At 41.2% G+C, this 13,474-nt stretch overlaps 1 protein-coding gene across 6 annotated transcripts in view; it reads left to right on the top strand.

Annotated features, from left to right (window-relative positions):
- tanc2b (tetratricopeptide repeat, ankyrin repeat and coiled-coil containing 2b) overlaps positions 1-13,474 on the top strand; it is a 175,401-nt gene that overhangs the window by 73,866 nt on the left and 88,061 nt on the right. For all 6 annotated transcript variants that reach the window (XM_074663942.1, XM_074663943.1, XM_074663941.1 and 3 more), the window contains one exon: positions 10,457-10,528. In XM_074663942.1, the coding sequence (XP_074520043.1) occupies positions 10,457-10,528 (72 nt within the window). The remainder of the gene's footprint in view (positions 1-10,456; positions 10,529-13,474) is intronic.

Genomic DNA, 13,474 nt, shown 5'->3' with positions numbered 1-13,474 from the left:
TATGGTGGAGAAATCCAAAGCTTAACAGGCCTGATGTGCTATTTAATCTTTCTAAAGCTTGATATTTTGTCGACAAAAAGACTCTTAAGAACACAGTGTTGACAGATTGACTTATCTAATGAAAGTTAGAATAGATTTTAGACCCTAATAGAAAGAAAGAAAGCATCAGAAGAAGCTAGTCCAGGTGTGATGTCTGCATTCCACTCCTTGTTTCTCTCCCACTGTGTGTGATCGTCGGGGCTTAAAAACGATTGAAACAAAAGCTTCATTCTTCAGCAGATCGCCTGAAGGCAGACCAGAAGCTGAAGCATCTTTCTCCTCCCCTGCTCGTCCTCTTTCCTTCTCTCCGAGTCTCTAATTCTCAAAGCAGCCAAAGCAAAAATCCCTCATAACACTTCCATTTCCGTTTGGCTATTTTTGGTTTCATGCTTTTCACTTCTCTGCTCGGTGATGTAACCCCAGCGGTGTGTCAGACTGATGGTAGGAGATGCTCGATGCGGCCTCCTGTTTTTTTCTTTTCCAGACTCGTCCATTCGAGCTTTTATTTTTATTTTATTTTGAAATGAAACCCACCCACTCAGTGCTGCGACACAGCTTTTCTCAGCAGTAGGATGGCGGTGTAGGAGTCGGGGCATATCTTTCTCTCATTCTCCCTCTTTCTCTCGCTGCTTCGCGCGCACACACATTCTCTCTTCCTCCCTGCTTCCTCCATCATCACACCTCCATCCATCCAGGACACTGCTGAGTCGTGGTGCTGTCAGCCAGAGCCTGACGCACGCAGCCACTCACATATGCGTCACCTCGCTGGCCCAGTGCCGCCACCGTGCTGCTCCCTGTCCTCCACGTATACCTCTGCGGCTTGCAGGTCAGAGGTTCTGGGCTTTTCTGGAAGGTGGGAGGCAGCAAAGTGTTATTTAGAGCCAAGGAAACACTCTCCTTTTCTGTTTGTCAAAGAGGATCACGGGCCAAGCTTTAGTCACCGTACAGCTGAATAATACAGGTATGAGAAGTAAAGACACTGCTGTATCATTCAGAGCTTGAAACATTACACTAAATCAGGATATCATGATCCATTCAGTGAAAAATCCCTGGATTATGTTGTGTAATGTGGGTCACACTGGAGCTGGAACACAGGTGAGGTTGAAAACAAAAAGCAGCATCTGTAGTAGGAGCTAAAAAAGGATTTTTTACAGCCTGAGGATTATCCACAGTTATGTAACAATGGGACAAACAGAGAAACCCCTGTTCTGCTTTGGGCTCCACGAACATGAAGGAGTGTGTCTTCTTTTATTGCATCTGTTGCTGCTTTGCAAATTGGAAGATGCCGCTGGTTTACAGTTCGCTCTCGTAAACTAATACGCAGAAAAAACAAATGAGCCACAGATACAGTAAACAGATTCATTAGAGTTATTATTGCAGAGCCGTTATCTGAGACATTAAATAGTCTCAGTTCAGACTCTGGTTTGGGTGATTTTCCCACTCTATAAAGAGGCCAAATAAGAGTTGAAGCATTTACTGCGTTTTAGATGAAAACACGCCAAATGTTAAACTGCGCCATATGGTCGTGTTTATTGGAGATGGCTCATATTGAATCCCCAATGCTGATGTAAAAAACAGTGCTGCTTTTCAGTTTTTTAGCACAGTATTTGACATAAATAGACACAATCATGGTTTATTTGCAGGAAACTTTGCAGCATTTTGGGATAAAATCTTAGAGAGTTAAAGGACACACGCTTTAAATCACAGCATTGTCCTGAACGCAGTTTACAGCTTGTAAAACTGCTGGCTCGGCTGCTCCACACCTGCATCAAACCGTTCCCAACAGACTCACAACATCAGAGGTCCATAACGGCGTCTCTCCTCCTCTGGGACGCCCTCATAACTACTGCAGTTTGTTGTCCCTCAAAGTAACATTACTTTATGAGATGACAGGATTGTCTTTTGGCTTGTCATTGCAGGTGAAACACAAAGTGATGAACAGTTTTGTTTCAGTATCACTTTGAGACACTGTAAAGATATGTCAGGGAGCAGGCATTCTTCAATGCTTGCATCCATTTGGAGCTCCTTAGATATAACCTATGTGAACAGATTTGTATTCATAAATAGGCCTGGGGCGCTAGTCTTTCAATCAGCTGTATGATAGATGAAATAAGCTTAATAATTTTGCTGGCCTTGATATATGGCCATGTGTGTGCATATTTGTTTTTTCTTCTCTCACTTCCATAGAGGCTGGATGACAAGAGAGGTTGTTTTTTTTTTCTTTTTTTTTAGAATATTTGAAAGTTATTAATAGTCCAATTACCATGGAAAAAAATACTCATGAGAAAGAAAATTTTATTGCATTTGAAAGGGTATAATTATGATTTTTTTTTTTAAAATGTTGGTGATTATTTGGTCTTAAAATAGTATTGATAATTATATTGTTTATCGTCAATAATTGTGGGACAATATATTGTCCAGCAAAATTTGTTATCAGCCCAAGCCTATTCGTAAACACACCTGATCAAAATCTTAAAAGCAGTAGAACCTAAAAAAATCTTAAAAGCAAAAAAAAAACTACAAAAATTCATATTTTGCATTGTTGGATCTTAAGTAATTTATTGTAAAAAACAATTAAACTGAAACAGGATGTTCATCAGCTGACCAGAAGTTTAAGACCACAGCTCAAAAACATTAAAACCTCCTAAAATAGAAAAAAAGTTGGGAAAAAAATGACTCAGTCATGAGGAAGTGCACTATCAGTTTCAGCATGCTTAATGCAAATGTTTCCAGGAGGTTAGTGGGAAAGTTGCTCCAAGTGATGAAGATGGCTTTATGGAGGGCATCCACTGTTAGGAGCTGTTGTCCATTTTTCTCTCCATCCATTGCAAAATGTTCTCAATGTGATTCAGATCAGGGGAACATGCAGGATGGTCCCAGAGAGTGAGGGTATTCCTTTGTCAGGCGGACATTGTGAGCTGCAGCATTGTCCTGTTGAAAAACCCAGTCATTACCACACAGACCAGGGCCCTCAGTCATGAAGGAGGCCCCCTGTAACATCTCCACATAGCCAGCTGCTGTTTGACACCCTGAAAATCATCTTTAGAGGGATCTCGTCATGTTAGTAACGTTGGAAGCCTCAGGACCGTCAAGGTTCAGCTTTTTCTCCTCAGAGAATCAAACTTTCAAACAAAACGTTCATCATCAAGGCCCCGTGATTGGTGCTCTCTGAAAAAGTCCAAACAGGCGAGTTTGTGGCGTCCAAGGAGACGAGGCCTTTGAAGACATGTTTTGTTCTTAAAGCCCTTCTCTCTCAGATGTCATCTGATTGTTGTTAGGCTTCAATCAGCTCCAGTAACAGCCTTAATTTGGGTCGAGAATCATCTTTTGTCTTCATAGACAGCCAATCAGATCCTCCAGCTCATTGTTGATAAATGTATTTGGCTCTACCTATTTTGATCTTTGACGAAATTCAAAATGACTGTCTTACTGTGTCCAACCTGTAAGAGGCCTTCCTTTTGCTGCTCAACAATCTGACCACGTTCAAAGAGAGAAAGCTTTTTACCCTTTGCCATCAGGAGGTCATGATAGAGTGAACACCTGACAGGAAATCACATTGAATCCTCATTTTTGTGCAGACTTTGTCTTTTAAAGGCTGTTTTTTGTCTCACTCCCAATCCTACAAAATGAGCTGTCTGATTGTTACGACACTCTGTGGAGAAGTGTAGCACGGAGCACAAAGAGCTGAATCCAATTAAAAAGATAATATTGACCAAAGTATAACACCATGCAAAGTGAATAACGTGCTACTTGAAATACAACAAAAAAAATATGAAGCATCAACATGACTGTGAAATAATTGCAGCTGCTCGTGATGGTGTTTCCATGCATACATTTTAATATTAGCTTCCTCTGAGGCTGACGCTAATGAAGACGTCCGCCAACTTTACAGCCGAGCAGATGTCCGTGCGCTCACACGGCTCGATGCAGCTCACTGTGATTCATTAAGAGTTTCCACTTTGGTGTTTTTCTTCTCAAATCAACTTTAAATGAGTTTAAAGCAGAGGAGTACAGCACAGACTCATTTTTGGACTTTAGGCTCTGGGATAGTTTGATGATGAGTTGATTGACAGCAGGAAGGGAGGATGACGTTGTGCCATATTGTGAGTCACTTCATAAACTTGTTATATTTTTCGCCGCTTGAGTCGTCCTTGAGTTTTAAAGTGCCCTGCCTAAAGGCGCTACAGCAGTCACATCACAGCCTCGTCTCTGCTGACATCACAGGTTTTCATTTGGCAGCAGCGGTTGTTGCTCACTACGGGAATCAGCTCTGATTCACTTGCTGGCATTTACCTTTTCCAACTTCCAACTTTTCCGTCGAACACTCTTTCTATCTACCGCTATTTTGGTAAATTACCCATGATACATCAGCTCACACACAGGATAACTCCATGTGATATATGGGATGCACTTTTTCTGTGTGTGTGGGCTGAATAAATGTCAGGATGTTTTATTTATCATTGCATGCACTTGATCCCTATTTCTCTTTCCACACAGAGGGATCTGAGATGCTTTAACTTTAAACTCCCTTGAGCAATAAGGGTGCCTGGATCGTGCAAGGATGCTTTGCACGTAATTAGAAAATGTATCACTTCTTGCAACAAACTCACTGAATTATTTACCGCTCTGTCTCTGTAGAAGTCATGCTTCTCCAGGGTGTGTAAAAAGGATTTCTCTGCCTGCTGTAATGCATCTCCGCAGAAGGTTTTTTTCTTTTGATGAATGGTAAGAAAAGTCTGTCCTGACATGGAGAGTAACAGGGAGAATACAAGTGTTTAATTAGAGGTCCTAGTTTGTCTCTTGGTGAGAAACTGGGGATTGACAACAAGTTGGCAACTCAACAACATTAGGGCCCCGTGGAGGCAATCAGCCAAGGTAAGAAATAAGGCGGAGAGGAACTGAATCACTGTGCTGTCACTGAGTGAAGTCATTGAGCTGAGGGATGTAATTCTTCGGGCTCCTAATATCCGGGATGTGTCTCTGTTACAAGGATAAGCCGCGGTCTTTTTTCTTTCCCATTGTTGGCTGTTTTGGAGAGCTCTGGAAGTAAAAAAGCAGCATCGATTAGAATTAAAGGGTGAGTCTATTGCCTTTTTTTCTGTTTGACGTGACCGATCAGTCGCAGAAAAACAACTTCATCTATCTCAAAGTGTAAAAGTTCCAACTACTTTTCTCTAGATTTGAGTTTGGTACAAGTCTTTGGTGCAGAAAGTGTTGTGGTTTCCATTTGTATGACATTTGAAGCATTATCCAGTCACATCAGCCAGTCCATACGGAGAGCAAAAACAGGCAGAGTCTTTGGCTGCATTTCCACCAAGCAGTCCGGGTCGGTTCAGTACGGTTTGGGACGGTTTGGTACAGTTAAGCCTGATCCCGTTTCCGTTTCCACAGCAAAACTGTGCCCTCTCGTGGTAGGCGGCGTATAAATCGGATGCCGGAAGCCGCAGCTGTTAACAATAGCGTGGCGCCGTAGCAGCGTGACACAGTTTACCCCGCTATTAAATCCAACAAAGAAGAAAAATGTGACACAGTAAACAAAGAGCAACGATGGAAGACATGCAGCATTTCATCCTTTTTGTGATTAGCATGTAGCTCTTTGTTACAAAGTGCAATCAAGCTTTGTGTCAGAGAAGTGTGTATGCCGCCTGGAGAAATGCAGCCGATGTCGGGGTAAATGACGATTCTTTCGACCAATCACCAGTCTGCAGTGTTGTAGCTCCACCTTCCGAGAGCGGATCGGTTCAGTCTTGCACCCATACGGAAGGGTCCCAAAAAAGTAGGCCTGCTCGTCTCGGTTTTTAGAAATCTGTCCCGGGATGAGTCAGTGGAAATGCCGCAAAATGCGCACCGTACTGAGATGAACCGAACCGGTCTGCTTGGTGGAAACGCGGCTTTTGGCATCGAGTCTTTTTGGTGACACCCATCTCCTGTTTCTTTCTATAAACAGACATCACCATGCAAGAGCAGACATCAAACAAAGCCAGTCACAAAAAATCCTTTTATTCAGATTTTCTTAATGGAAAATAAAGTCTTGATCCAGTCGTCAGGCAGCACGGTGGTGCAGTGGATAGCGCTGTTGCCTCATAGCAAGAAGGTCACAAGCATAAATCCCAATTTCAGGCAAGGTAGACCTTTCTGTGTGGAGAATGCATGTTCTCCGAGCTTCCTCAGATTAGTTGCTGGTTGTAAATTCCCCATACAGGCGTAAGTCTAGGCATGAAAGTGTGTGTTGGCACTTTGATTGACTGGAAACCAGTTCAGGGTGTACCCTGCCTCTCACTATGAACAGGATGAGCTGTAGAAAAAGGAAGGAAACATAATGTAATCTTCATCAACCAAGCGGTTTGGAAGTTGTTTGGAAGATAAACCTTACAAAGCATCCAGTTCCTCTCATCAAAATTTGATTTTATCTCGGCCAATTAAAGACCAGCTACTTACCACTGATTAAAGCAGAGTGTTAGCCTCTGTTTGACTCACTGTTTACTGTGAATCAGAGACCCATCTCACAGAAATGGAGACTTTGCTGGGGTTCTAATTTTGACAAACCTAAGAAAAGTTAATTGCAAGTTGATCACAAGTACATTTTTGTTTTTATTTGGGTTTAAGTCCTCTACATTTCATTTGTAGAGTACTTTTTCTGATCAAAGACACTTTACAGAATCAGACACAATTTTAAAAACAATTAAAGCAAAGTGATGTAAAATGCAGAGCAACAGATGGAAGCCAGGGATGAAAACACAAACTAAACTAACTAAAAGCAGCCATGCATTAAACACTGTAAATGTATTATTGTTGTTATTATTATACCACTAAAGTGCATGAGAGTGAAGCCTTGATGCAGATAAATGGGCACTATTTTGTGGTTGCTGTTTTGGAAAACATAGACACATCTTGCTGCAAGTAAATCACAGGAAAATATGTTTCTTTAGGTTCTAAGTAGGGATGGGTACCTTTCACTTTTGAAACAATACTGTAATGGTACCTGGTACTTAGTATTGGTTCTCAACGGTACCCATTTTAGATATTTTTGTGTGTGTGTTTTTGTGTTAATAAATATTAATTTGTCCAATAATAAAATCTCAAAGTTTTTCAATTTGACATATTTATTCTTCAATTTATAACCTTCAATATATAATGTTGTGTTCATGTCCAGCGTGGAAAATCCCCTACTCTTCCACTCCCTCACAGTCACAAGGATGTGTTTTTGTACCTAAACATGGTACCGTTTGATTTTTAAGTGAGTTGGTCCTTGGTACTACAGACGGATTTAGATTTTATATTAACCTCATTTGGTACCCATCTCTAAGTCTAAGTGTAACTTTATGTTTACTGTGAAACCACCACACAAAAACAGGTATACAAACAGGTATGGAAAAAAGCAGGTATAGTCTATTAAAAGAGGTATATTTGCTTTACTTTTGATAAAAACTTAGTTGCTGGTAAGTTGGTAATTTGACAAAGAGCACTCAGCACATAGAGTAGGTTTTGTTGTCTGAGAGTTAACAATTCTTACTCTTACCAGCTAGTTTCACTGGAAATACAAAGAAATGGCCCATTGTTCCCAAAGCCATACATCATCCACAGTCGATGGGATCTGACATTGAATTTTTTCAGATGGCGATCGCACAAAAAGCCACAATTTAACGTAATCATCCTCAAAGAGAGCCTGGACAAGAAGCCTCAGAGTGGTCACAGAGGTCACATTGAACACAGGCGGGTTCATCACAGTCACCCTGAGCTGTAATGACAGCAGTTTCTCTGCCATGCGCCATGGGATGACTATCAGATGTCATGCTGACTTCTCCCGTAATGACTCTTTGTCCGTGTGCGAATTCAGCCTGGCTCCTTTGACATCCTAACACACAGCAGCACGGCGTTAGAGCCCGCAGAGCGAGCTCACCATTATTTCCTCGGTGTAGGAGAAGGTGTTTTACCTTCAGACTGAAGAGGCTGTGAGAACAGAGAGCAGACTGACACTGGATCTGATACCGACATCCAGAGCTATGTTAATGGCGTTGTTGATGGATGTTCTGTACGTAACAAGAATGACATCCACTGTTTGTCTCTGATGTTGCCGTAAAAAACATGTCTCTGTCTTCTGTCAGACGTTGGTCCTCCTCTTTCATGTTCCCTGCTTAATAGGCCATTGATCCGTGTGGCAGGACATTGTGCTGTGATCAGTGCGTAACAAGAGAGCAATCTGTGCGGAAGAATAGTGGTGTACTGTCTGATAAAAGAGGAACAAAGATGTGTTTCCCTCCCTGAGAAAGTGGTCGTGGAGAGGAAAAGGGCTTAAAGCTGTGACATAATGATTTCTTTTATTGTCAGAATAATCTTGATGGGGGATCACGCTGAAATTTACAGCTTATCGGTAATAACGCTGGACAACAACAGATAACTACTCTGCTGTGTCCTTGAAGTGCAAGAATGGTATCTTAAAGAAAAGTAGTACAAGACTCAACCTGGGGTCAAAAACTGGGTAGTATACCCCCCAAAAAGGAAGTTAAACCTGCAACCAGGTGCATTGAATGCAGCAGCAGCTCAGCTCACAGCGCCCCCTCTTGTCCAAGCTGTTAAAGAGTTATAAGAAGCTCCTGTACCTGATGTTTTTAGGCATGTAGAATTAAAATCTTTGATTTCCAGCAAAGCCTGCAGCTCCTTTTTCTGTTCTTTTAAGCTTCTTTCCATGTGGGATACAGCACATCTCACCCTCAGATCTACTGTCCCAGTTTTAAACAATATCAACAGAAGAAGATGAGACCCAAGAGTTTTCACATCTATTAATTCCACATTTTATTTTTCCTTCATTCTTGAATTATTGATGCCTCTGTTATGACATTTCCAGCCTCTGACCCTGTCTGCTGACAAGCACTTGGCTCAAAACGTCACCTCAGGTGCTAATCAGATACGCTGCAGGAGCAGAGCGAGTGTGCAGAATCTATTAGTGTATATCATTGAGCTTTCTGCTCACAGAGTCACGCTCCTTATTTGGCCTTGCGTGTGCATATGTGTGTGTTTTTACGGCTTGCTGTGCACGCTGTGTTCATATGGCCAGAGTACTTCATTTTCAGAGTTCGTATTGATTTTTACAACATTGATTTTACTAGACGATATGGCTCATCAGGTACACAAGGTGAGGAGCTATTTTTTTGAGGATCTGATGGTGTTGAACATGCAAGAAATGGAGGTGAGAGAAGAAGCTCTGGCAGGAAAATCTGTATTTTTCTCCTGTGTAAGGGTTATTTCACTGACATGTCTCCCAAACGCTTCTAAAAAAGGCTCTGACTGTGTAATATTTCACATTTTCTGCTTCACGCTCATTATTCTGACACATCCTGAAATGTTTGGTCGGGTCAGGAGGAGCAGAGCAGCTCTGAAAACCCTCTGCAGAGGTCTCCCTTCCACAATCTGAGTCTATCTCAAGCTGGCCCAGTTCTCACACAATCATGCCCAGCGGCTTAATCTATCCGTCCATCGACAAGCTTGATCTTTCCACCAGCAAGCCAATCGAGCCCGCTGTGTGGCTGCTGGCTTTCAGTGTGTGAATCTGAGATGGAGGAAGATAAAACTCAAGTATTTGTTTGGGCTGATGTGAGCCCTGTGATTAAGAACACAATGCGGGGCTTTTGAAAATATACGATCCTTTAGCGATAAAAGGCTTTCTTTCCATCTCTGTGCTGAAAATCCTTCAGCTTTGACTGGTTTTTATACGTCCTCATAGTGTTTGTATAAATAGCTCACTTAATTCCAGTGGGATGTATTTATTCTGAGTGTAAATCATTTGTTCCACACCTCCTCTGCCGTGCTTTACAGTAGATCCATCAGCACTTGAACAGGATTATGAAACAATCCCCCGGTGACACTGACTGTGCTGCCCAGTGAAGCCGCCCCCCCTCTTGTTTCAGCTCCATCCGCTGTGGCTAATTCTGCCTGCCTGCTCCCCTGGGCGTAATTGATCCTCATATCATTAAGCATATGTGGATCTGTCCTGGGATACGCCCACTGTTTTTACAGCTCGTCCTCGCTCATTGAACCATACAGAGCGCTTTGATAGTGGCTCCAACACTCTGCTCCTTGCATGCTACAATGGCTGTAATGTAAACTATTCTCTTATCTGCACGGGCTGGCCCTTCAGATAGAGCCACACCGCTTGTTTGGTCTGGAAACATGGGGGGGCGGAAGAAGTGGAGCTTAGCGGCACGGTCCCCCTTCGCCACCATGAGGAGCCGCCTGGGCCCCAGGAGGAAGGGTGTGGAGGGTCTGTGTATGAGCAGCCTCCTGGGGGTCCTGCGCTCACACACCTGGCTGATCGGAGAGGAGGACGTGGCTCTGCTGCTGGCTGATGCGTCCTCCTCGTCACGCTCTCAGCACCAACGAGCTCACTCCTTGTCTTTCTCTCTCTGCTCCTCGTCTGCAGATGGCGGCAGTGAGGACCTGGCAGACCCACGCTCGCCCAGTCTAGACCCTCACCTGAGCCACGTCGGCCAAGGTAAGAAAACGTTGAAACCTTGAGTTGTGTGGTTAAACGGTAAAGTCCTCTTTTGCTCTTGAAAACACTTTCAGACAACAAAAAGAGCAGCCAGACTATTGGACTAGTTAATACCTTGGTAGAAGACTATCATAATACAGGTTGTCTTGCTTCTGTAGGAATAAAGCTGTATTGCAGCAATGTTGGTATAAAATAACATTGAATCCAACATTTTTGGTTTAAATGGTAGGATGTTATACCAAATAATCTGTTGAGACAAAGTGATACTGAAATGTTTCGAAAGTTTCTTTGTTGTAATCATCACAATACTTTTAGTTTGCTTTGTTGGGAAACAGTGCTACTACTCTAGTTTTTCATGATACGATATTATCACAAGACAATATTTTTATCTATCAGGGCTCTGTGGTCACTACCTGATGCAAAGCCATCCACATGCAAAAAAACTGAAATCTTATCAAGTGTTTTTGTCTAATTTTTAGTGAAAAATGTCTTTTTAGACTTAATATGAACCACTTTAACCTGACCAGTCAAGAAAAATGTCTTATTTAAGTTGCTTAAAAACTAAAATGAGGTCTGAATTGCTTGTAACACGTAAGAAATCCCAAGGGAATAAAAGAACAAGAGAAAAGTTACTTGTATCAAGACATTATTCAAGTTTAAGCAAATTTTCGAGCAATTTTTCTTTTTCTATTGGCAGGTTTTTTTTACTTGTTAAAAGGTCTCATTTTCGTTGAATGTAGCTCATATAAAGTATATTAAGACAATTTTTACTTAAAATAAGACAAAAACACTTGATAAGAGTTCAGTTTTTTGCAGTGTGATACTTTGGTTGTGGTGTGATGTTATCATAATACTTATGTTGGCGTGTTCCCAGAAGACAGTTTGTCCTGAAAGTACTCTGTATCTTGAATATAGATTCATATAGATAAATAGATTCTGATTTTATATTTTGAGATCATATTGGGGCTTTTATTGAGAGAGAGGATCAAGGAGAGATTTGGGAATGACATGTTGCATGTGCTGATTTAGGCTCTGGACCAGTGATTCTCAACTGGTGGGTCTTGACCTAAAAGTGGGTCATAACCCTATCTCCAGCGGGTTGTGAGCCTTTGACTGTGCAACAAAAAAATGTTTACACAAATTTAATTCCTGTCTTTTTATTTTTTATTTTTTTAATGCAGACGTATTGTCTGCTTACACGCCTTCATGTTACGTCTCTGAAAAGGGTGAAATAAGCGAGGAAGACAGTTTATTCCTTTTCCTCCTCAAGAGAGTTAAGTAGATTAAAGTGAACAAGATATCTTCCCGATACACAGTTGGAGACAAAAACAGTTGATCACAATAACATTTTAATCAGACCACTCAGTAGATCACAGATAATCAGCTAAATCTTTTAACGAAACAGAACAAAGATAAACACGTGTATTAAACACTCTTGGCATCTTCACTGTTTGTTCCCATCATGCAACAGTTTTTTTTAAAGCATTATAAATGATGTTACCAATCCTCTGAGATTTTTATTCACATTTTTATCTCAGAATCAACCAAAAAAATGTAATATATCTTTAATTTATGAATTACTTTTCGGCTTGTCACATTGACAGTGGGTGGCAATAATGACTTGAATTTGTAACAAATACCTGCTATTTCACAGTGTAGAAGAAGACCCACAAAATTTGGGGGCACCTTTCTTTTAAAGACAAACTTGCTGAATACTTTCAAAGGCGACTTCAAGAGCCGAGGACTTCGTGAAAGAGTCTTTTTGCTAAATAAGTTAGAGAAGTTGTACATTTCTCTTGATTCAGGGTGTGGGTTGTCTTAAAGGGTTGATGGAGGGTCCTGAAGTCACTTCTCACTTAGCGCCTTAAGTTGTTATATTTTCACAGCAGATTTATTTCTCTGACGTAATTATTTAGTTACGCTGATGATACACAGCTGTATATATCCATGTCTCCTGATGACACAGGGCCCATTGATGCCCTTTTTAATTGTATTCTAGACATTAAATCCTGGATGGCAGAAAACTTCCTACAGCTCAACCAGGGCAAAACTGAAGTTTTAATTATTGATCCTAAGGCTCAGGGAGAGAAACTTTTTTCAAAACTCCAAACCCTGTCTTTAACTCCATGCAATCAGGTTAAGAATCTGGGCGTCATTTTTGACTCTGAGCTCAATTTTATTCCTCATATTAAAAATGTAACTAAAACAGGGTTTTATCACTTAAAGAACATAGCCAGAGTCCGCCCGTTTCTCTCCCGGGCTAACACAGAGACGCTAATGCATGCTTTTATCTCCAGTCGTATTGACTATTGTAACGCCCTGCTTTCTGGTCTTCCAAAAAGAAACATCTCAAGTTTACAATTATTACAGAATTCAGCAGCACGTGTGCTGACGAAGACCAGAAGGCGGGCTCACATTACCCCGGTTTTAAAATCACTGCATTGGCTCCCTGTGTGTTTTAGGATTGATTTCAAGGTTCTTTTAATGGTTTTTAAATGTCTTAGGGGTCTTGGACCTTCTTATCTTTCAGAACTACTTTTACCATATGAACCCTCGCGGACCCTGAGATCCTCTGGCACTGGCCTCTTAATAATCCCTAAAGCTCAAACACGGACTTACGGTGAGGCATCTTTCCAACATTATGGCCCCCGTCTGTGGAACAGCCTGCCAGAGGACCTCAGGGCTGCAGAGAATGTTCATATTTTTAAAAGTAGACTCAAGACCCACCTTTTTAATTTAGCATTTAATTAATCCCATATTTTTATCTGTTATTATTTATTTTTTTTTATTTTATTTATTTATATAATCTCGCCTTTTTACTTGTTACTCTTATTCTATTACTATTTATTTCATTTACTAGTGTTTTATTTATTTATTTATTTTATTCATTTTATGATTGTTAGCATATGTAGTTTTATGTTTCTACTCCATATCTCCAGTGTTTCC

Source organism: Halichoeres trimaculatus, unplaced genomic scaffold (genome assembly GCF_033239565.1).
Source record: "Halichoeres trimaculatus isolate MK-OKI-2021-1 unplaced genomic scaffold, fHalTri1.1 fHalTri1_scaffold_23, whole genome shotgun sequence".
NCBI lineage: Eukaryota > Metazoa > Chordata > Actinopteri > Labriformes > Labridae > Halichoeres > Halichoeres trimaculatus.
The sequence above is the reverse complement of the archived record's forward strand: the minus strand, read 5'-3'. Positions and strand labels throughout refer to the sequence as shown.